General features: G+C 60.3%; 1 protein-coding gene across 4 annotated transcripts in view; it reads right to left on the bottom strand.

Moving 5' to 3' along the window:
- Positions 1-22,409, bottom strand: part of CCDC57 (coiled-coil domain containing 57) — a 66,212-nt gene extending 43,803 nt beyond the window's left edge. For 2 of the 4 annotated variants that reach the window (XM_039859801.1, XM_039859802.1), the window contains exons 1-12: positions 22,029-22,406; positions 16,007-16,402; positions 14,573-14,681; positions 11,940-12,041; positions 10,751-10,908; positions 10,531-10,605; positions 8,882-9,082; positions 7,181-7,339; positions 4,601-4,763; positions 4,367-4,501; positions 1,382-1,604; positions 589-726 (exon numbers count right to left, since the gene is read on the bottom strand). In XM_039859801.1, the coding sequence (XP_039715735.1) occupies positions 589-726; positions 1,382-1,604; positions 4,367-4,501; positions 4,601-4,763; positions 7,181-7,339; positions 8,882-9,082; positions 10,531-10,605; positions 10,751-10,908; positions 11,940-12,041; positions 14,573-14,681; positions 16,007-16,402; positions 22,029-22,279 (2,110 nt within the window). In that variant the 5' untranslated portion in view covers positions 22,280-22,406. Of the gene's footprint in view, positions 1-588; positions 727-1,381; positions 1,605-4,366; positions 4,502-4,600; positions 4,764-7,180; positions 7,340-8,881; positions 9,083-10,530; positions 10,606-10,750; positions 10,909-11,939; positions 12,042-14,572; positions 14,682-16,006; positions 16,403-22,028 lie in introns of all 4 variants that reach the window. The other 2 variants (XM_039859799.1, XM_039859800.1) reach the window with 2 other exon arrangements.
- Between the last annotated feature and the right edge of the window lie 343 nt (positions 22,410-22,752).

Here is a 22,752-nt window from a genome sequence, read left to right as displayed (position 1 = left end):
GGAAGGGAAGTCAGAGTGACACGGAAGGAGCCAGCGGGAGCGAGGCCTGCGGAGGACGGCCTGGCTGGCGGGTCTGGAAACCTCCGGGAGGCCCAGCGACGGAGTGAATGCGCGCCCGGCCTGCAGGGCCACAGCAGCCTCCTCAGCACACGGCCCCGGGGAACGCAGAGAAGGACGGTCAACTCGCGGACAGATGAAACGTGCAAACTTAACCATAACGCATCCTACGGGCTCGCGGTCCCGCTGTGGTGACAAGGACCGGGACACCAGGGTGGGAGGGAAGCAGGGCATGGCCACCTCACGGCTCCTGACGGGAGGTGGGTGGACGTTCGTGCCTGGAGAGCAGCCTGGCGTGACCAGCTACCACGGTGCAGGACAAAAGGACACACGCCACGGCATTCTGCTGTGCGACAACGGCACCCACGCTGCAGAGCAGAAGCCGGGAGCGTGGCGAGGCCGGGGGGACGCGCAGGGCAGCAGGCGTTGTGGTAACCCTGAGCGAGGTGCCTGCGCTGCGAGACCTTCGGGAGGCTCCCTGGGTCAGTCTGGAGCAGAGACAGGGTGCTGGGCGGCAAGCTGGGGCCTCACCCGCGGCGTCTGAGGCGGCCCGGGCGGGGGGCTGGGCGTCGGCAGGCAGGGGCTCCAACATGTCTCCCAGCTGTTCTTCCAGCATCTGAAATTTGTGCTTCAGGGCTTGTATTTCTGCGTTCAGGGCCAGAACGTAATCTGCCAAACACACCCATCAAGCTGTAAGCACAGGAGCACATTCCTGCCTCGCCAGCCTCGCCTCAGCGGAGGCTCCCCAGGCTGGTGCCTACCTGCCCGCCCCACTGCCCGCCCTTGTCCCGCACACCGAGGTGCAATGCACTTCCTCCCTGGATCCCCAGAGCGCCCCCAGCCAGGCCCCAGGGAGGGCTCAGCAACCAGGAGCGAACCCTGCAGCCGCCACAGCCCCGACCCACGCACGGACCCCACGCTCGTGTCCTGAGCGCAGAGCCATCTCGCAGCCTCGTGTCCCCCACCCACAGACACCCCTCTGAACGGCTGGGCAGTGCCACCTCCGCTGTGGCAGGAACACTCCACGTGGCCCACGTCCCCAGGGGCACGCTGGCTCGCCCAGCCCCAGGACGGGTCTGACTCTGGTTCCAGATGTGTCCACCACACGCCTGCTTCTTCCCACCTCCCCAGTGAAAGCTGTTAGCACGTGCATAAAACTGAGGGCCCATCCTCTGCCTTAGACAAGCAGCAGCTAGGCTTTGAAGTGATTGACGAAAGGGATGCCCCTTTTATAAGACGCCAAGCGAGGCCCGCTTTGGACCCAGCAGAGGCCTGCCCTGGCCCTCCCCGCCCTCTCTCCGCGCCCCGTGTCCCCCCCGCTCACCAGGAGTGGCGGCATCTGCAGCCACCTGTGCCTCAGGCTGGCGCGGGCTTGTGGTCTCTCCTCCTGCGTGGGCAGAAGGATGAACGTGGTCACTCAGCGCCTCCATCTCTGTCCTCATCTGTGCGACTACATTTCGCAAGCTTGTGTTCTGGTCTTGCAGCCGCTGGATCTCACTAGACGGAAAACTTTTACTCATTTCTCCTTCATGACACCCCAGGAGCAGCTGTCAAATACAGAGAGGGACGGCAGTTATGGCTTCAAGAGAGATCAGCGGCCGCCACCCGCCCCAGGCCACCCGCCCCAGGCCGGGCATCTGGCTTCTCCCACGGCCCCGCCCGCCGGCCCCCGCCCCTGCCCCGATCTGTCCTCCAGGCGGGCAGCAGCCTTTCCAAGTTGACAAAAGTGTGAAAAATCTCTTTTCTTCTAGGTTCCACGAGACTGGTGTTTTTCGAAAGTAACTTTTAATGAGGAATCTGAGGACCCTTCCTTTTCAGTCAGAGTCATTAGTCGCCCACTAGCGTGGCTGTAATAAAAGCCGTGAGGACAAGTGCCAGCGAGGACGCAACGAAACGCAGGAAGTGCAGGCAGCCCTGGCGGTCTCCTGGTCAGGCGCGGGGCTGCTGTGACCCAGCGACCCACGCTCGGGGCACAGGAGAGCCGAGCGGGCATTCCCCCGAGAACTCGCCCACGTGTGCTCACGGCAGCGCCACACATGGCCAAACGTGGAAACACTCAGTGTCCAACGGGCTGACGGAACATGGCACACGGGAGCCCACGCGGCCACGAAGGGCTGCAGCACGGACGAACCGAGGCGACGTCACGTGGAGTGACAGGCGGGGGCTGTAAGGCAGCTGTCACCACACACGCACTGCAGAACACAAAGGAAACAGGACGGGAAGGGAAGGGGGCGGTGTCGAGAGGGAAGCAGCCTCTGTGCACACGGAGCCACATTCTGTCCGGAATCAGGGCCGCGCTGGGCGGGCCGGGCCGGGAGCAGCCGAGCTGCCGGGAGGAGCGTGTCAGCGCCAGCACCAGCAACCGCTCAAACCCACGCACGGCGGGAGGCAAAGGGGCCCGCGCTGCCACGTGGAGGGGGCTCACGTGCAGGGGGCAGGAACCTGATGCGGGTGACACAGAAGCCACGCCAGACCTCAGAGTCCAACCTCGAGAACCGTGATGAAGAGAAGACCCCTGGAAGTGACTGGAGACGAGCAGGGCCGTTCCCTGCCGAGGAGCCGACGCAGCTTCCGCCGCTTCTCCCGAGACCAGCGGGACGGCAGGGACACACGTCAGCGCGCAGAGAGGGGGCCGCTGCCTCAGGACCCCGGCTGTGACACACTCCTCACCACGGCGTCACACACGGGCCCTCTGGCTACAAACGACGGGCACGGGCCACAGCTGTGAGCCGCTGGGCGCAGACAGCACCAGGCAGGGCGGGCGCCCGAGGGCAGGGCCAGAGGGAACGGCTGGCCAGCCCAGTTCCAGGCTAGCTCAGCCCGGCCCGTGCCCAGGAAAAGGGGTGGCAAAGGGTCCCCACTCCTTCCCTGAGGCTGAGGCCTCCAACGCCAGAGCACGGCACAACCCTCGCTGGGCAGGAGGCCAGCGCCCGAAGCAAGGTCGCCCACAGGACGTGGCGCCGAGGACCCTCTCTCTCAGCAGCAGGAGTGGCCCACCAGTGGCGGACGCAGGAGCCGCGAGCAGGTGGGAGAGGCCCAGCCAGACCACAGCAGAGTGCTGCGAACACAGCGCCCACGACTCGCAGCAAGGCCAGCGACAACAGACAACCCCGCGGGCTGTGCTTTTGTAGTTTCAGTGGCAGAGGGAGCCAGGAAAGGAACGGAGGCAGCGCAGCGTGGCAGCAGGGCACCCCCAGGAACGTGTGAGGGACGCGGACACGGAGGACGGGGGCGCACGCTGAAGGCCCCCGCCGCCTGGCTCTGAGGCCACACCTGGCCATCAAGCCACACGTGTCCACGGGCAGACGGCCTCGCGTGGGGCCATGTTGGGCCACGTGCGCCACCCCTCGGCGCGTGGCCAGGCCCCTCTGCACAGGACACAGGTGTGCGTCCACGGGCTAGGTGGGCCCCGCTGTCCCTGACCCCAGACCCATATCTAAGACTCTTGTTCACCTAACAAAGCAAGTGGCCTCTGAGAGGCCACCTAACCCGCGAGGTGGTGCTTGGAGACAAATGTCTCCTTTAACCGCCAGCCTGGGGGACGCAGCACAGGAAAGCCTCTGGGGGGCGACGCCGGTTTCTCTCTGTGCCCTACAAAGGCCCCTGGGTGATGGCTCCTGCAGCGATGGGCGCGCCCCCATCAGCCCATCGATGGTGGGGCGAGGGCGGCACGGGTGCCTTCAGGCCAGACTCACTGACCTGTGCACTTCAGATTCATGTGATTCACGGCCTGTAAACGTGACCCATTTCAAAGAACAACAAAAAACCCAAGAACCACGCAGGCCTGGAACGAGCCTCACCACCAGCCTGTCGGCCCCTCCTGCTCGCTCGTCCCCCAGCCTCACGCTCCCCCTCAGGCCCCCTGACCGTGGACCTGGACGTCTGGGCTCGGACCCCAGCTGTGTTTCTTCCAAGCTCAGGCTACCTACTTGGGGTCCCTGTGTCTCAGCGGCCACGGCACCAGCACTGGAGACTGAAACGAGTTAACACACATGAAGCTCTGAGGGCAGAGCCGGCAGGGGACTGCCCGGTGCAACCAGGCGGGGTCACAGCGCAAAACTACCTGTGACACCCGGGGAACAAATTGCACAGCAACACCTTCACCTGCGTGACCAGTGAACTGGAGGCTTTCAGAGATTTCAAATGCCAAAGACACAAAGAAGGTTGTGAGCGTAAGGCCGGACTCAGCCGTCTGTGAGCAGTCACTTATAAGAGACAGACTGGGGACCCGGACTCAGTGTCCGCTCTGTCAGGCCCCGTTTCCCATGGCCGCTACTGAGAGAAGGCTGGGGGCCTGGGGGGCGCCCACCTGTGCATCCGTCTCGGGGAGGGGCCCCTGCGTCCTCAGCGCCTGCACGGCCCGGTCTCTCTCCAGGGTCACGGCCTTCAGCACTGCCTCCTGGTCACGCAGCTTCCGCTCCGTCTCCTGGAGCTTGGCAGCGGCCTGGGCAAAGTCGAGACTTGGCTTAGGACTCGCTTCATGCAGTGGGGGGTTGTGGGGAGCAGTGCCGGGCCCCCCGCAGAATGTCAGGGGTGCACACACCTGCTCCTTGGCCGTGGTCAGGCCCCGAACCAGCTCCTCTGACTTCTGGTAGCGGTCCCTCTCGACGCTGTCACAGCGGTGCTGCCAGTCCAGGCCCAGCTGTACCTTCTCGCGCTCCAGGCTCTGCTCCCTCTCCACCGCCAGGGACAGCTGCCGCTGATACCTGGGGCACCGAGACCCGTCGACATGAAAAGCAGAGGAGAGCTGGGGCCCGGGGCTGCGGCCCTGTCCCTCCCGGGCCTCCCATGGCTGGCCTTGGCCAGGGGAAGCTGACCACAGCCTGTCACAGGCCACAGCCGGCAGGCCATTCTGCGACGTGGGCGTGGAGGAGAGACAGCGCCTGGGCCGGGCTCAGGGACCCGGGACGGAGAGGACACTACAGAACTCAAGAGACAGCAGCAGCTGGTGAGGACAGGAGGGGACAGAGCCAACAGACTCGAAAGCCCGGAGGGCTCCACAGCTACGGAGGGTCCGGGCTGGGCGAAGCGTGTGCAGAGCAAGGGCGGAATGTGGGCTGGGGGTCCGCAGACAGAGCGCCCCCACTCCACAAGCCCCACGCCGCCTCCCAGGTGCCCAAGAGGTCAGCCTGGAGGCAGGAGCGACCTCGAAACCAAGAAGAGGCCCGCCGTGGCGGGGAGGCCACACCTCGGGGTGCAGGTGACCTGGTGGACATCGTCACACAGACACGTGCTGGCACACAGACGCCAGGCCCAGAAGCAGGTCTGTGACATAGAAGCAGGATACACATCCACCCACAACCTCACTGAGACATGTGACAATCAAATTACTACCAGCCAATGACAAAGAGGAACATCCCAGTGGAGGAAGAGGCACTGTTGTGCAGGGACGGAGCAGGGCCACAGAGCCCCCTGAGCCATGTTGGCTGCCAGGAGGCACTGTCAGCACGAAGGAGGGCCGAGCTGCTGCCTGGCGCCTCCACCTGTGAAAGGGGGCTCCGGGTGCAGGCGGAGCATCAGGCGGGAGCATCAGGCGGGAGCATCAGGTGGGCTGACGCCAGGCTGTGGGAGGAAGTGCTGGGGGCTGAAGAAACGTGGGGATTACGGAAACTCTGAACTCGATTTTTCAAAAGTGAAAGGCATCAAGAGTAACTGTGGGAAAGAGCATAAAATTTTTGTTCTCATTTTCAAGTTTTTAATTAGAGAATAGTGGTCCAATCAAAGTATGTGAAAGTAACCTGTAGAACAAGTACTAAAACGGAAAAGAGAAATACAAGATTGTAAGAATGTTAAAACATACGTAAGAGGTAAACGTTATTTAAAGGCAGCCTGAGCATATTGTAAATCTCAAAACGATCAATAAATAAGCAAAACAAAGAGATTTCACAAGGCAATAGTAGAAAGGAAATGGAGTCATAAACAGTACTCAATTTATTTTTTAAAAGGGAGGAAAAAAAATGAGGGAAATAGGAAGCAAATAGCAAGCTGGAGATTTAAACCCAAACATAGTAACAGCACTAAATAGAACTATCTGAGCACTGCAACGAACAGGAAGAGATTGTCACACAAGATACAGAAAGCAAGACACAGCCACATGCCCTCGATGAGAAATGCACTTCAAACACAAAGCACCTTCAGAGTAGAGGTGGGACGCGAGCCACACAGACTCGAAGTGGCCTGGGGAGTGAGGCGGGTGCCAGACGGGGGGCGGCCCCCACCCCGGCCAGGGCAGCTCCACCGAGGAGCCATGGGAATGCCAAGTGCAGGCACCCGTGAGGACGTCAGAGCTTCACGACAGCTAACCCAGGTACACGCTCAGACCTCAACGCCCATCAGCAAGAGACAGGACAGGCAGACAGAAAGCCAGCGAGGACACAGGAAGCAAGGCCACCACCCACCAGCAAGGGACAGGACAGGCGGACAGAAAGCCAGAGAGGACACCGGAGGCGAGGCCACCGGCAGCCAATTCGGCCTCGCCAACATTTACAGAGCCTGGAACCTGAGGTGGGATCCACTTCCTTTCAGACCCAGTAGGCGGTCCTAGAGAGGACAACCAAGCTAAAGCCACAAAACAAACAGACAGAAGAGTTAAAGTCACACAGGGTACGTTCTCCGTCCAGAATTAAAATAGAGATCAGTAACAAAACGGGGTCAGTAACAAAATGGTACCTGGAACTCTCAAATGATGGGAAATTAAGCAACACATTTCTAAGTAACCCATGGGTCAAAAAAGAAATCACAAGGGAAGTTAGAAAATGTTTTTAGCTGAATAACATCAGAATTCGTGGGCTGCGACTAAGCAACACTTAGAAGAAAACTCATAACGTTAAATGCTTGTATTTCTAAGAAAAGGGGGGTCCGAAGTTAAGCAAGATTCTACTTCTAGAAGCTACTGGAAAAATCTCAAATTAAAGCCAAAGGAAGTGATAGGGGTAGATGTCAGTGAAACTGGAAACAAAACGCAGAAAAACTCTCTTTCCTCCGGTTTCCCGTGTCTTGTCTCTCCTGCCACAGCACGTGGGCCGGGGATTTGATTCTGTCCCGTTTTGCAACCAAAGCGCCGAGGATGGCGCCTGGCCCTGAGGTGGCGTTCAGTGGGAAGGTCGGCGGTGGGGACAGTCACCTTATGACATCCTGCTGGCATCTGGCCAGCTGCGCCTTGAGTTTCGCCTCTTCCTCCTGCAGTGACTGGATCCGCAGGTCTTTGGCGGTGGCCTCCTTGGACAGCTGAGCGACCTGGGCGTCCCAGCCAGACCTCAGAGCTGAAGCCTCTTCCCGGAGTCTGCCAAGGTGGGCGGAGGATGCAGGCGTGGCTGTGGCTGGCTCAGCCACCCCCCACGCCCTACACATTCACCCCGTCACACTCATCCATTCCCACACATCCACACACACACACGCACGGCCCTCCAAGGCAATGCTACAGGTCAGTGTTTCTCCCACACCCGTGTCCCCGCAGCCGCGCACAGATGTCCTAGCTGAGGAGATGGCCCACCCCACCATTGTAGGTGTCACCCAGAACCTAGGATACGCCACGCCCGTTCCAGGTGCCTGGGGACAGTGAGCCCCGGGTGTCCCCTGGGCCTGTGGCAGCACCCTCTGACCAGTCTTTGCACCCCCCACCTTGTACACAGTCGACACGTGTCTTCCAAGAGAATAGTAATTCGAAGTCTAAAGAAACCCCTGACTCCCTGGCAGACCCTCCAAAAACGGAATAAATTTCCCAGAAGAAACACCTCAGCAAAGACACCCAGAGATGCCAGCCAGGGAAGCCGCAGCACCAACGCACAAAGGCCGCCGGGCATCCGATGGGCAGCTGGGCAGTCCCCTCCCCAAGCTGCACTCCGTGTGCTGCGGGGCAGGTGTCTGCGGCCACACAGTGGCACTTCCAGAGCCACAGGCCTGCATGGGCAAGCCGAGGGGAGGCCACTGACGGCCTTCCATCAGAACCAGAGTGGCAGGTGTGCACGCAGCACACAAAGCGGGCGTGGGCGGGAGTCACGTCCCCACAGGCAGCCTTGAGGACCAGTGCAGCTTGGGCTCAATGCCAAGGCTGGTGTGGCCATTCGAGGGCCTGCTGAAGGGCCCAGTGGCTCCGCTCGGCCCTGCCTGGCCCTGGCGGGGTCTCCACCTGAGAACTGCGAGCTCTGCATGTTCCCAACCACCGTGAGCCCACGCACGCCAGCATATGACGGGGGACGTGCACTGTGCTCACGGCAGACGCAGCTGCGGCAGGCAAGGCCTGGCCGGCCAGAACCAGCACATTCACGGCAGCCAAAGGTTGGAACGACCCCGTGTCCACTGACGGGCAGATGATAAACACAATGTGGTCCACCCAGGCAATGGAACGGGGTTCAGCCTCAGAAAAGAGGGGACCCTGACACAACACGGGGGGACCTCGGGATGTTACGCTCAGTGAAAGAAGCCGGACGCAGAACAAGTGCTTGTGAGCCCCTCACGTGAGGCTCCTAGAGCAGGGAGTAGACAGTGTGAGGCTGGGGCGGGGGTGCGTGGGGGTGTTGGTTAGGGGCAGTTTCCACTCACGAGACGAGGGCTCTGGGGACCAGGTGGTGACGCGTCGTCGCCCAACAACGTGGCTGGGCTTCGTGCCACTGAGCTGCACACCGAAGACGGGCCAGAAGGTGAAGGGCCACGTCCGTCCCCACATACAAACGCACAAACGCACCCCCGCGCACGTACACACGTGAACTGCACGCTTCCATGCAAGGTCGGTCGAGAGACGGCCAGAGCCGCAGCAGCAGCCACAGGCCTGCGCCCACGCCCGGATCCGGGACACAGAGGGGACGCACGGCGCCCGCACGCTCACTTGTCCATAGCGGCGTCCCGCTCCTGCGTGGCGTCGGCCCGCCTCCACTCGGCCTTGCGGAGCTGCAGCTCCAGGGCCTCGCAGTGGGCCTGCAGCCCCCGGACCCTGGCCTCCAGCGCCCGCAGCTGCTCCGCGTGGGCGTCCTTCACAGCGGCCAGCGCCGCGTCTCTTTCTCTGGCCAGATGGTCAAGTTCCTCGTGCCTGCAAGACAGTGTGGACGCAGCAGCTCCTGTGGGCCGCTCCAATGACACCTGACCCTCCCTGCCTAGGTCCCCAGCCAGACACAGGGTCCTTCCTGCAGGCTGGGAGCTGCCTGGTCACCGCTGTAGCAGCCACTTGTTCCTTTGCTCGTCACTCATCACACCGAATGCCGACCCAGCAATTCCTTAGACTGGGCCCCTGGCCATCCTCCAGAGCCCACGGCCCCACAGACAGACCAGAAGCAGTGCCTTGTGCAGCGTGCCTCTGACAACGCCACCCACCGCAGCACCCCACTCACACCCTGCAAACACCTGAAAGCAAAACAGAGCAAGCTACACACGCTCACTGCTGCCACACACGTGTGGTGAATGTCCGCCCTGAGACTAGCAGCAAGGTCAAGGTCAGGGGAAGCTGCAGAGGTGTGACGAGACGGCAGTGCTGTTCGCAGACACTGTGCCGGCAAGAGTGTACTGACACCAGCAACCCCGTGGTCCCCTCACCCGACTCAGCACCTGGGTCTCACGTGGTGCCGGAGCAGAGACGTGCCAGGTGCACATGACAGTCACAGATGACGTCACAGTAAAGCCTTTCAGCTTCTGGAGAGAGCGAGCGACCCTGGCACTGCCTGCAGGAGCCGCTGCAGCACCGGCCAGCAGACACCTGAGGTCATTCCTGGGCGGGGTGGGGAGCAGGTGGCTCCCTGGCTCCCGGCACAAAGCTGGGTTGGGGAAGCAGGTCGCAGCACCCAGATGCCCTGCTGGTGGGCATGGGGCCAGGCCAGGGGGCCACCCTACAGGCATTGGGAGCTGAGGGTGGGAGGGTGCCTTCTGGCCTCGTGGAGGGCAGCTCGTGTAGCTGCTGGACCCCACGGGGCGTCAGTTACGTGGCTGTGAAGTCCGTGGGCGATTACGCGGCAGCACGCCTTGGGAGTGTGCAGAGCCTCGCACCCCGCCGCCCTGCCCCCCCGTCCCCCCGCTTCACTGTCGTCAGCCTACGCGAACACCTATGTCGCTACAGGTGACTGACTTCACATTTCTTCACGACCACATTTGACTCAGACCGAGACGGAAGTGCTGGGGGCAGGGGTGGGCAGAGAGCTGAGGGCTGGAGCGCGGCCGCTCCTTCCACGTGCAGCCGGGGCCACGGGTGCCAGGGCACTGAGCCACGACTCAGCCATTGACTGGGCCGTTTCATTTCTGATGCCAGTGTCCCTAACACGCTGGGAATCATATTCACTTTTTACTGTTCTGACTTAGAACCTAAGAGATTCTGGAGTGGACCTCAAACACGCACGGAGGAACAGCTTCGCACCCCGCTGCGCGTGGCGGAAGGATGGTGGCCCCGTGCTCTGCACGAGCAGCCCCGCCGCCGGCCTGGGCGGCTCCAGGCAAGGCCAGGTTCTGCTGGGGCCTGTCCACACCATGGCCGCCAGGGCCAGGAACACTCACTTCCTCCTGAACGTCTCCTCCTCCTTCTTCCGCGTGAGCTGCACAAAGTGAAGCTGGCCCTCCAGGTCCTTTATCCTGGAAAGCAGCACCGTCCGTGGGAAAGCGAAGGGGGCAACGCCAAGCCACCCCAGCCGCCGGGACCGGCAGCTGCTCCTGACCCAGGGTCCCAACGGGCAGCTCAGTACCTCCCCCACCCAAGAGGCCGGGAGGGCGTGCGCACCGGGCGTCCTTCACGGCAGCAAGGTCATCGAGCTCGCGGGCCCCGTGCTGCAGCCTCTCCCGCAGCTCCGCGGTGGTGGTCTCCGCGCTGCACAGTGACTCTGCAGCCTGTGCTGCCGCCTCCCTCGTGGCCGCCAGCTCCTTGCTCAGCAGCTTCACCTTGGGGAGGTAAAAAGGCTTCAAAAACGAGGCTGTGACAGGAACAGAGGCGGCAGAGGGACACCTTGCCACCTTATCGGGACTGGAGTGTCCCCGCAGGCTCACATGGAGGAAACAGGAAACCCCTCACACGGCACCCGGGGCAGGCCTGCACCCCGGATGTCCCCACCTTCCCCTGCTGCCCCTCCTGACAGGACCGCCCACCACACTAGGGACCACAGGGCGACCCCACATAGCCCTCCTCGCCTGGTGCCCAGGAACCCCAAGTGGCCTGGCGAGGGTCCCTGTGGACAGCCTGCTCCAAGGCTGGAGCCAGGGGACTCAGGTGGGAGCCCAGGGGACTCGGCTGCTGCTCCGAGAGAACCGCATCTGGGCCGGAGCTGGGCTCCAGCCATGCAGAGTTGCCCATGTGCTGCCCGTGGCCAGCGGCCCCGTGGGGGGCTGGTGGCCTGGGGAGGGCCCTCGCCAACCACTAGGGCAGGGTGTCCATCTCACTAACACCTGACTGGACGCCTGCCCAGATGGACTCAGTCGGGCCGTGTGGGCGGGGCCAGGCCTTGACCCCCTTCCCCTCAAGGCCTGTCCCAGCCCCAGCAGCTCAGGCTCCTCGCCAGGACCCCAGCGGTGTCGGCCAGCACACTGGGGAGCTGTGTCCATAGGGAGGCTGCAAGCACCACGGCAAGGAGCAGGGCCTTCAGACAGGCGTGACCCCAGCCTGGCCCGACCCCCACTGCCCACGGGGACAGGAGCAGCACCCCCTCACTGGCAGCAGGACGCAGGGCGCCCTGGCCAGGACCAGGGTGGCGGTTTATCTTGGGAGGGGGAGGCACGTCCCTGGGGTTGGGCTGACCACACCGGGCGTGACACCGGTGCTGCTCTGGCTGGGCAGTGACCTGCACTCCTGAGCAGGCACAGCGGCGGGCGCTTCGTCCACAAACCGGCCCTGGCTTTGTGCAAAGGAGGAGGCCTTTGTGTGAACCCCAACTCCAAGTTCCGGGGTCCTGCACGCGAGCGACAGAGGACACCGCTACCTTGAGCTCGTGCGCCAGGACCACGTTGCTCGTGCTGTCAGCCTGCAGCCGCAGCTCCCGCTCCCTCTTCTGCAGCTCGGACTCAAACTCCAGCAGCAGCTCCTGGGGCCGGAAGGCTCAGGGTGACGAGGACAGCGGGGGCCCAGCAGAGACCGACCGTGCACCACCGCGGCAGGAGCGCGAACACGAAGGCGGCCCGCAAGCGAGGGCAGGCCCTGCCTCGGCGAGACCTGCCCCCCAGTGTCCCCAGGCAGCTCCCACCGAGGACGAGGTCTGTCACTTCCCCTGCAGGCCCGTCACTTTCTGTTCACACACGGGAGCCTCTGGGCCGACAGGGCGAGAACCGGAGTCACGACAGAGGCCAACCTAGCCCGCCGGGAACCACGGCTTTCACGGGCACTGTCTGTTCCTAAACACTGGGCTCACGCCACCGTCCCCGTGCCATCCTTCCACACGACCTGTTCCTCCCTTGCTGGACAGACGACGGTGGAGCAGCCCTGCCCCGACTCCCGGCACCACGCCGGGCTCCTGGGGAGCGCTGACAGCAGTCGTCCTAACGTGTGACGAAACGACTGCGTACCTCAGTCCTGCTCAGAGCTCTGCTGGCTGTGGCCGCCACAGGGCAGGCGGAGCCTGGGCTATGACCCACTGAGACGAAAAAGCCAGCCCAGGAGTGAGAAACCCACCACCCCAGGGACGCCCAGACCATCCCGCCTCCCCCGACATGCGAGGATGCCACCTCCTGGCCACCTCTCCTCTGAACATTAGGGCCCTCTCCTGCTGGTCCCTCTGCGACCAGTCCCTCACCTCCCCTGCCCTGGTGTTCAAGGCTCAGCCCTGTCTACACTCAACCTGGGGGATGCCTCAGGCCCCCAGCCCTGATCCCCATGACCCCCACCACCAGCGTCCACCTGCAGGAGCCGCCGTCCACGCAGCCTGACCACCCTCCCACCCCCACCTGGTGCTCAGCCCTCAGTGCCTGCCTCCTTCACCCACCCCGTCCAGCACTGTGCCCCTGCTCTGCCGTCCAGCTGCACCCAGAACCCGCCCGCCCCCCAACCTCTCAGCCGGGGCTGCACCAGCCCCCTCACTGTTGCCCTGGGCCCCGGCCCCTGGCCCCACAGTCTGTCCTCAGCCCCATAGCAGATGATCTAAAACTACAGCTAGCCTGACCGGGCGCTCTGCTCAAAGCCACCAGGACTGTCTCATTTCCCCTGGAGCAAAAGCCCACCTCGTGAGAGCCCCTGAGCCTGCACGCCGCCCCCTCCTCAGCCCCTGCACGTGGGACGCTGGCCCCCAGCTCTGACCAGCAGGAGGCTGCTGCTCCTCCCATCCCTCCTCACCTGCAGATGTGAGGCATGTTCTATCCTCAGGGGCCCTCCCCAACCACCTTAAAGGTTCCTCCCCCCGCCACACTGTGTCACACAGCTGACATCCCTCGAGACTCTGCAGCTAGAGGCTGTTCTGCTCAGGTGCCGACTGCCCCATGGGAGGGCCAGCTTGCTCCCAAGACAGGCAGGCCCAGGTGCTCACACAGTGACCCCATGGCCTGGAAAGGTGCCTGGCACCTGGCATGTGGTCCGTGTTCAAAACCTACTTGCTAAACAGGCGAACAATCAGTGGGTCATTCAGTCTAACCTCCAGCCAGCACGACAGGCCTGTCCTGGAGTGCTGTGACCCCAGCGCCTACCACAGCATAAGCAAGTGTATCGTGCACACCTGCCCCGTGGGCATTCACTGCCACACAAGGGGACGAGCTCACAGTTCAACGGCTCACACAGCATCACTCTTGAGAAGGGGCAGAGACGGGTACGCGGCACGGCCTGGCACTAGACCACAGGCCAGAGCCTAAGAACGCAATGTGAGCAGCCACGCAGGGTGATAACGGCGGCTAAGGGCTCCCGTGCCAGAGGCGTCTCGGACCCAAGCTGCAGCCCTGCAGGGGACTTGGCAGCTTGCTTAATGCCTTGGGTCCCTGCCCCTGCCTGCGAAGTGCAGATCGAAGCCTCTGCTGTGAGCAGACACATTCACACAGGTGCGCGGAGGCGGTTTCCGTAAGCACCCGCCGTCACTGGGATGACATGAGCTCAGCACTTCCTGGATGGGGACCAAGGAGACCCCACCACCCTGGACCAGCTCCCACACGGTCCCAAGGGACACGGGCTCTGGCCATAAATGCAGAGGGTGTCCTTCGACCAGACCCCAAAATAGCTGAGCATTTAAGAGGTTAGACTGAGTGTCAACAGAACCGAAGAGAAATTTTGGTGACAGGCCAAAGTGTCACCTATCAATAAACACATCTAAGTTTAAACTTATACTTATTGTTTTGCTGAAAGAAATATAGTTACCAAGATTTGAGTTCCCAGTTCTTTTCTATAGTAAATAACTCAAGTTTTAACTTTGTAACACCTTCTTCTGAAATGAACGAGGGACCCGTTACCGTGTCTGAGGTAGGAGGACACGGTGGGGTCATCACCTGGAAGGCCTAGGCAGCCACTGGGTTTCCTGCCACGGGGGGGCACCGGCCAGGAACTCAGCTGACCCTCGGGTACCTGTCGCCCGACGCCGTCTCCCTCCCCGAGGCGCTCTGGGCGGGAAGGATTAGGCACCAGACTGCACGCCACACGCCCCACCTGCCTCTGCAGAGCGAGTTCACCGTCGAGCTCCTCGAGCTTCCTCTCCAGCTTCCATGTCAGCTTTTCATACTGTTCCCGCTGCCGGTCAATCTCACTGCTCTGGTCACTACGAAATACACAGCATTAAGAGCCACACTGAAGAGTCTCCAAAGAACACATCTGCCGGGCAAACTTTACAAATGTCAGCGGGAGCTTCACTTTCACGTGGCTGGCTTCAGCAGGACGCAGGGGACAGCACTACACCTGGACCTACGTGCTATGCCTGGGAAGGTGACAGCCAGCAAAGGACAACATGAAACAGGGCCCGCAACATAATCCCGAAGTGCCCAGGATACAACCTCAGTTTCCTAGTCATACCAAAAACCAGGAACACCTCCACTCTTGTGAAAAAGACAATCAAGTCAGTAGGTGCCAACACCAGAGAGACAGATGCTGAAATTATCTAAGGTGATTTTGAAGCAGCCACCGTAAAAACGCTCCAACCAGTAACTTAGCGCACTCTTAAAACGAATGGAAAACAGAAACTGTCGGCAAAGAAAAAGACGACACACAAAGAACCGGCAGGAGCAAGAACCAAAACGACGGGGTCCCCGGGGGGCCTGGCGGCGGAATGGAGGTGGAGGAGGAGAACCCATGGCCTTGAGGACAGAACAGTGGGAATCGCCCGCTGCTACCTGAGTCCCAGAACAGGAGGAAAAGACAGCAGGGCCGGAGATGTACTTTTAAAAATAATGGCTAAAGCTGTCCCAAGTTTGGCAAAAACAAATGGGCAAAAGACCCAACAAGACACTTTACAAAGTAACGTGAAACACTGTAAACATGCTTCAACCCCCGTCAATAGGTCTGAGAGAGACCAGCGTTTTCATGGAGGCAACTGGGCCACTTGAGTTGCAGACGGGGTGGTACGCACCTGCCTCCAACCCTCTGCGTGCACCAATGTCATCTGTAACAAGGCTGGGGACAGCCTGATATCAACGGCGGTGGTGTGGGCGAGAGGTACCAAGACACTCCTCTGCTCTGGGAGAGGCTGGCCTTGGTGAAATGCGACAGGGTGAGGTGGTATTCAGTGTTGGACACGTGACACATTCCCTAGCACTGCCCCGGGATGAGGACAATGTGCAGGGAGCCATGAGCACTCTGGGCTTCCCCGAGGACAGTGACCCTTGGGACTGGTGAGTCTGTTGCAGGGGCCCTGGAAGCCTGTGCGTCGTTCCAGGGTTGTTGGCAGTGGGTCGGGGGCTTCTGTGCCAAGGTGGCCCTGCACCCCCGAGGTGGTACCTCCTTGCACCTGACCTGCCACAGAGGAGCGCCGGCCTCTGTCCTCCTGGCCCGCTCCGTGCCCGTCTGCGTGAATGGGCTGGCACAGGGCCAGGAGGCCCCTGAGAAGGAGCGGGGCGCGTGTGTGCTCAGGAAGAGCGCTGTGTGCCCCACCTGCGGACCCGCTCCAGCTCCAGGCGGTGCTCCTGCAGCTTCTGCTGGTACCGCTGCTGCAGGTCCTCCAGCCGCTGGGCCTCATGGGCGAGCGCCTGCCTCAGCTTGGCCGCCTCGACCCTCAGCTCACTCGCCTCGGCCTGCCGCGCTTCCTCCAGCCCGCGGGCCTGGGCGAAGGCGGCGTCGTAGCGCTCCAGCTCGCGGTCCCGCTCCTCCAGCACCTGCAGGTTGTAGACGAAGTCCTCCTGCAGGCGCCGCAGCCGGGCCCGCGCCTCCCGCAGAGCCGCCTCCTGCAGCTGGGAGCGGTGGGACTGTAGCGCCCGCCACTCCTCCTCCTTGCGGGCCAGCAGCGCATCCAGGCCCTGCTCCGAGGGCGGGGGCGGCGGCATCACGCAGCTGTGGCAGAGAGAGGCGAACAGGACTCTGTGAGGGGTCTCACTATCCTCCCACAAGGCCCACCTCAGACCCCAACCTCAGGGATGGCTGTCACCACAGAGAGCAGGGGCGTGGGGCCAGGGATCTGCCATCCAGTCATCCTGTGAACTCTGCAGCACCGTGAAGTGAGTCCCCTAAGGCCCAGCAGATCAGGGGCACACCAGGGCCAAACTACGAGGGTCAGAAGTGGCACACGTCACAAGTGACACAGACGTTGGAAGGAACATGGACAAGACATGAGTGTGACGTGCCACAAACAACACACATGTTAAAAGTAACACTCATGTTCGAAGTGACACATTTTAAGAGCAGTATGTTAAAAAAACATTCACATTGCATATGTCACAAATAATAAACAATCAGAAGTGACACGAATGTCAAAAGGGCAAGCGTGACAGTCGATGCTGGAAGTCACATGCATGTAACACATCACGAATGGTACGTATAAAAAAACATTTAAAAAATGGCATGCATGAAATGTCAAAACAATACACATACCAGAAGTGACATGTGCAATACAAAGGTCATAAATGGTACACATGTAAAAAGTGACAGGCGACATGAGTGGCGTGTCTAAAAAACACAATGGAAGTGACACGTGCACATGTGTCATAAACACACGTCCCAAATGACACACCTGTTGCATGTGACTTTATCTAATAACTGACATGCAGCAAACACATCAGAAATGACACACAAAACAGATGTCAGAAATGACAAACGACACACACCATAAACACATGTCCAAAACAACACACATGTCAGAAGTGAGATGTGACACACTTGCCAGATATGGCATGCAACACGGACAGGAAGCGCTATGCAAGACAGATGCCAGAAAGGACATGCGACACAAGTCATAAATAACATGTCACACTGATACACACGTCGAAGGAGATGTGTGATGCGTGTCAGAAGTGACATACAAGACACATGCTAGGAATGAGCTGGAACACATGCCACGGTACTCGTATCAAAACCACATATCAAAAATGATTCATTAGAAGTGACATGCAACATGTCAAAAGGGACATATTACACAAATGGCAGAAGTGACATGTGGCACGCATGTCAGAGGTGACGCACAACACGTCAGAAAGTGGCAGGTGACACATACCAGAACTGACATGCACCTGACACATGCCATAAACGGCATACGTGTCAAAAAAGTGACATGCACACAGCGCATGTCAGAATTGACACCCTCAAACATGTAAGTGACATATGACAAATGCAAAAAATGACACATATCAGAAGTGACGTGTGCCATATCATGAAAACTGCATGTGCCAGAAGTGACGTGCACGCACATCAAACATGACGTGTGTGACACGTCAAATGACACCTTGCCAAAAGTGATGTCTTAAAGACGCACATGTCAGATGTGACACATCAGAAGTGATCCACATCACAGGTGACGTCCATGTGATCACACTCACCAGCCCCAAACCCAGCACACACACAAGCCCAGCTGACCGCGGTGGAGCCACGTGAGGGAACAGTGCTCCTGTCTGGCCCCGACTCGCCCTAAGGAGCGGCCACTGCATGTCAGCACGAGCATGGGGACTTGGGCCTACCCGCGAGATGCCGCCTGCGCTGTTGTCCGACCGAGCGTCTGCCGTCACAGTGCTTCCTACAGAGTGCCCTCAGCCTCCCGGCCAGTGAGGGCCCCTTCTCAGTGCCCTGCATCGGTCACACAGCCCCCTCTGGGTGACTTCTGCTTCGGAAAACTGATCATGTGACGCCAAGCCCACAACTCCAGCTGTCTCCTAAACTGAGCCCCACCTGTCTGCACACAGAGGCCCCTAGGACCAGCAGGCCACGCGCCCGCCCCGCCCCGCCCCACCCCCGGAATTTCCAGCTGCTTCTGGGAGAGACACCAGCTTCTAGCAGGCCCCCCTGAAGCCGCTGCGCTCTGGATCCCAGGCTAAACCAATCCACGGAGGGAGGCGCCAAGTGCTCCGCGTCCCTTCTCACCGCCACGGAGCGCCGCCAGCCTCTGCACACACCTCACGGAAAGCCGACCCCAAAAGCCCGGGGCTGTGACTGCCCAGCTGGAACCAGCAGATTCAGAGCCTGCCCCCGACCTGTCGGTCAGCCGGCAGATGTCCCCACAGGGACTGTGCGAAATTTCTGGGAAAACTCTAGAAACCTCCGGAGGAGAAGGCCCGCTGTCAGCTCAGCCCTCGGCAAGATGTCATTCTAACCAGGGTGTCAGGAGACCAGCTGCCCAGCAGGGCAGGGCCAGGCTGCCCCCTGGTCCTCGCATCCCCCGATGGCCTCCTCTGTGGACCAGTGAGCTCCCAGGCCTGAGTCCTCATCAGGTGTAGGGAAGGTGAGGCCACGGGCTCCCGCAGGAAACTCGCAGGCACCAGCAGACGCCGCAACGGAGACCCGTCTCACACAGCACCGCACACAGCACCCCGCACGCCGCGGTGAGGCGGCACGCATACCGGCACCGCCAGGGCCCCGCCGGCCGCGAGCGTGGGACCAGCCCCAGCAGAGGCATAGGTAGCAACACGGGAGCCCAGGAGAAAGAGGCTCAGAAGTCGGTGCTTCCAGAGGTGCCAGACCCTGGCGTGTCTCATCACACGGCACGACAGGGCCAAGACTGCCAGGGCCGCGAGGACGACCCTTGGATGAGGACGTCTCAACACTGGCGTCTTACTTACTGCGTCCTCAGAGTCCCGGGGCACGGGGCTACAGGAACATGGAGAATGGCCTGAGCACAGTGTGCCCAGCAGGGCCCCCAGCAAGCGGGCTGCGGTGATCACACACTCCACGGACAGAGACGGGGGAGGAGGTGATGCTCTCTTGGGCCAATGGCCAGAGTGAACGCGTCAGAGTCACAGACGAACCAGCAGGCTCCCGCTCTGCAGACGTGGCAGTGGGGTTGACCGCAGTTCTGTCCGGCGACCAAACGTGGGCGGTTTATTTCAGAATGGACACCAGTGAAGCACTCCACTGGAAGGGCGTCGCGTCATCTCCAGAGAACAGAGGCAGTCGCAGACCTAAAACGCACCCGACAGTCAGTTGCCAGGTGAACGAGCCGTCCAGGCACAGGCTGACGGAGACGCCGAGGTGGGGGCTCTGTGCGCCTCCCTCCTCCGGAGGACTATGCTCTGGGCGCACCTGGCTGCCCGCCCGTCATGATGCAGAAGGACCCAAACCCACTCCGGGCGATGTGCTCTTGTAGTCACTGTAATACAAGCCATGTGCTGAATTCATGTTGCGTGGGGCCCAAGGGAGGGCCCAGAGGTGGCTGCTCTGCACGCAGGGTTCAATGCCGGCACCCTGTGGCATGCCAACGTGGGCAGCGGGAGCCCGGCTCATGGCACTTCGTTGCTATGGGGGTCTAGGGAGTGACATCCATGGGCCTGTGGCCACAGCCTTCTCTCCCATCCTTCCCTGACTGCCAGATGGTACCCACACCATCTGTGAAACCCGACACAAGACAGGCAGCAGACAGCTTAACTCCACCGCTGGCACTTGCTGCGGTGGGCGGCACCGCTACAGTGAGGGGTATGCAGTGCTTTTTTACTTGAATTTACACTCGCCAAATTCCCTTGCCTCAAAAGTGAACATGTGAGAAATAAAAGGGAAGAGAAACTGAATCGTCTCGTAGTTAAGGACTCACACCTGCCACCCTGCAGAACCACAGCGGTGTGTCACATACCGAAAACCTTCAATCAGTGAGGGCTCAGAACGAAACGGAAACAACGCACCTGACTAAAGCAACTCTGGAACACAGGACTCTGACTGTGGATGCTAAGGACAAAAGCAAAGGCAACTGCATGCAAATATAACACTCTAGCCAGTAGGTTCGTTCCTCACAGAAACGTGGATGGGCGATCCTAGTGCCACTTTCCGTGTCGTCTAAGACTGAGCAATTAAGTAAATCTATTTAAGCACAACGAGAGCCAGACTTAGAGGGGAGAAAAAATGGAGAATGAGCCCTGTGAACTGGAACTGGAGGTGGCAGCACGAGCCGACAGTTTTACACACAGGTGTACAGATCCAGAAATCAATACAGATGTGCATGATGCATACCCACATGCGCTTCCTAGCTCTGCCCACTGAGAAGCCAAAAAGCAGCGTCATTCAGGGCAACAAGCACGCCGCACCCAGGCCTCGATGCCTAAACACCACTTTCTACATCAGAAGGAACTAGCACTCCTGGAAGAAAGGACAATTGTAGGCGAGGCCGAGGCGAGCACCACATGAGCCTGGAACATATGGTGGCGCCGAGAAGCAAGGAAGTGCTCAGAAAGGCTGGGGCGTGCTAAAAGGACCCCAAAGCCAACCTGCACGGGCTCCTAAAGCCCAAATCTGGACAATCAGAGCAATGAAACAAATGACAGTAATGGATTACAACCCATGGAAAAAAAATAAAATGTCTATACCAACATAAATAACTGGATACAAAGAAAAATGGGAAGGAGAGACGTTTCTCACAGTAGAATCTCAACTAATATATGTGGAAGGAATAATGGAAATGGGAAAATCACCATTTGGCAAATATGATATAACTGTTTCAGAAATCACTCACTTGTGGTCGCTAAAATCAGTGACAGGAAGCATGGTAGAAAAAAGATAGTCACATAGTCTCAAAGTATCTCCCCACAAGTCACTTATTATTTACTAAAGAAAAGCGGTAACTTCATGATAGACACCTGGTAGATGCCACCTAAAACTGTGTGACCAGTTAATGATGGGACGAACTGGCATCAGGTGCCTACTGATAAGATACACTGAGAACATACTTTCAGTGTTGAGGCCTTCTTATCAAAAATACATTACTTAAAATTTATCACGAGGAAACATCAGATAAACCCAAACCGAGGAGCTTCTACAAAATAACTGACTCATGAAAATCAAAGCAACACTGAAGAATTGTTCCAAGTAAAGATTAAGCAAATAAGGATGGTCCTGGATTGGACTCTGTAGAAGAGTAAAGTTAGATAACTGAATAAATCCTGTATGTTCGATTATGGCTACGTATTAGTGTTAATTTCCTTAGTTGGCTACACGAAATGTGGTAATGTAAGAGGCTAACGTTTTGGGGATGTCGGCAAAAAGGTACAAGGTAAATCTCTGTGCTCCTTTTGCGACATTCTAGTAAGTCTCCAGTAATTTTCAGTCTGGGGGCCCAGACCGCCTGGGTTTAAACTCGTCCTCACCGGCTGCGGAACTTGGGCGAACGCCCTCATCTTTCGGCGCCATTGCGTCATCAGCAGCGCCCCCGTCACTGCTTTGCCTGAAGGGGCTGAACGGTTTGAAGCGCTGCAAACAAAGCGTGGCGCCAGCGAACGCCCGCAGACTGGCCGCCCCGCCTACCGAGGCGGACGCGGCAGAGAACAGCCCCAGGGACCAGGCAGGGGCGGGCCCCACGGGGTCCAGCCCGCTCCGGGCCTCAGCGGTCCCCTCAAGACCAAGCTGTGTCTGGCAGGACCTGAAAGTCACGAGTTTTTCCAAGGAAAGCGACAACATCGTGCAAAGTGACTCAAGAGGCCGCGAATGAAGACACCTCGCGCGCCCCCACCGCTCCCTCCCGCGTCGGGGCCCCGCGCCCACGCCTGCATCTCACCTCGAACGCTCGCGGGGAGCAACTTCCGGCCGCAGCGTTGCCATAGCGACACGACTCCTTCCGCGCAGCCCGGACGTGCTCCGTGCAGCGCTCGGATCCCGCCGGCCGGAAACGGGAGCCGGCCTTCGGGTTCCGGGCTCCTCCGCCCCTGTCCCGCCCGGGCCGGTGCACCGGCGCCAAGGGCCCCGCGGCGGTCTCCCTCCCACCCGACTCCGGGCGGGGTCAGCCGAGTGAAGAGGGCCCCGTACCATCGTGGGGTGGCGGGGTGAAGAGGAGGCGGCTGAGGCTTCCCCAGCTGAGCCCAGCGGCGCCCGTCTAGGAGCGCGGAGGGCGGGCCTCTGTGGGGCGCGCCGCCCTGGGCCGGAGGGACCACGGGGCCGGGACCGGGATGCGCGTGGGCGGGCAGGCTGCAGGCGGCGTGGCGCGCACCTCCGCGCGCGAACCCCGGAGCCGGGCCGGGAGGTGCGGCGTCGCGCGGGGGTCCCTCCAACCAGGGGCGCCTCCACTCGTCACAGGCAGGCGACAGGCGGGCCCTGGCGGCGGCTCCGACACTTACGTGCGTGCGCGCTCATAAGCTGTGCGCTTTTGTTCGTGTGTTCAGTTATACGTTAAAACAAGACCACCTCTGCAGGCGTCCTGGTGCTTAGTCACCAGGTCTGGGCGTCCACTGGCGCTGAGAAGGACCCAGCTGTCCCAAGTGAAGATAAAACAGGTGCTCGGCCCG

The sequence above is a fragment of the Pteropus medius genome, unplaced genomic scaffold (genome assembly GCF_902729225.1).
Source record: "Pteropus medius unplaced genomic scaffold, Ma_sr-lr_union100, whole genome shotgun sequence".
In the NCBI taxonomy this organism is placed as follows: domain Eukaryota; kingdom Metazoa; phylum Chordata; class Mammalia; order Chiroptera; family Pteropodidae; genus Pteropus; species Pteropus medius.
Note: the sequence above shows the minus strand (reverse complement) of the source record. Positions and strands in the feature narration are given on the sequence as shown.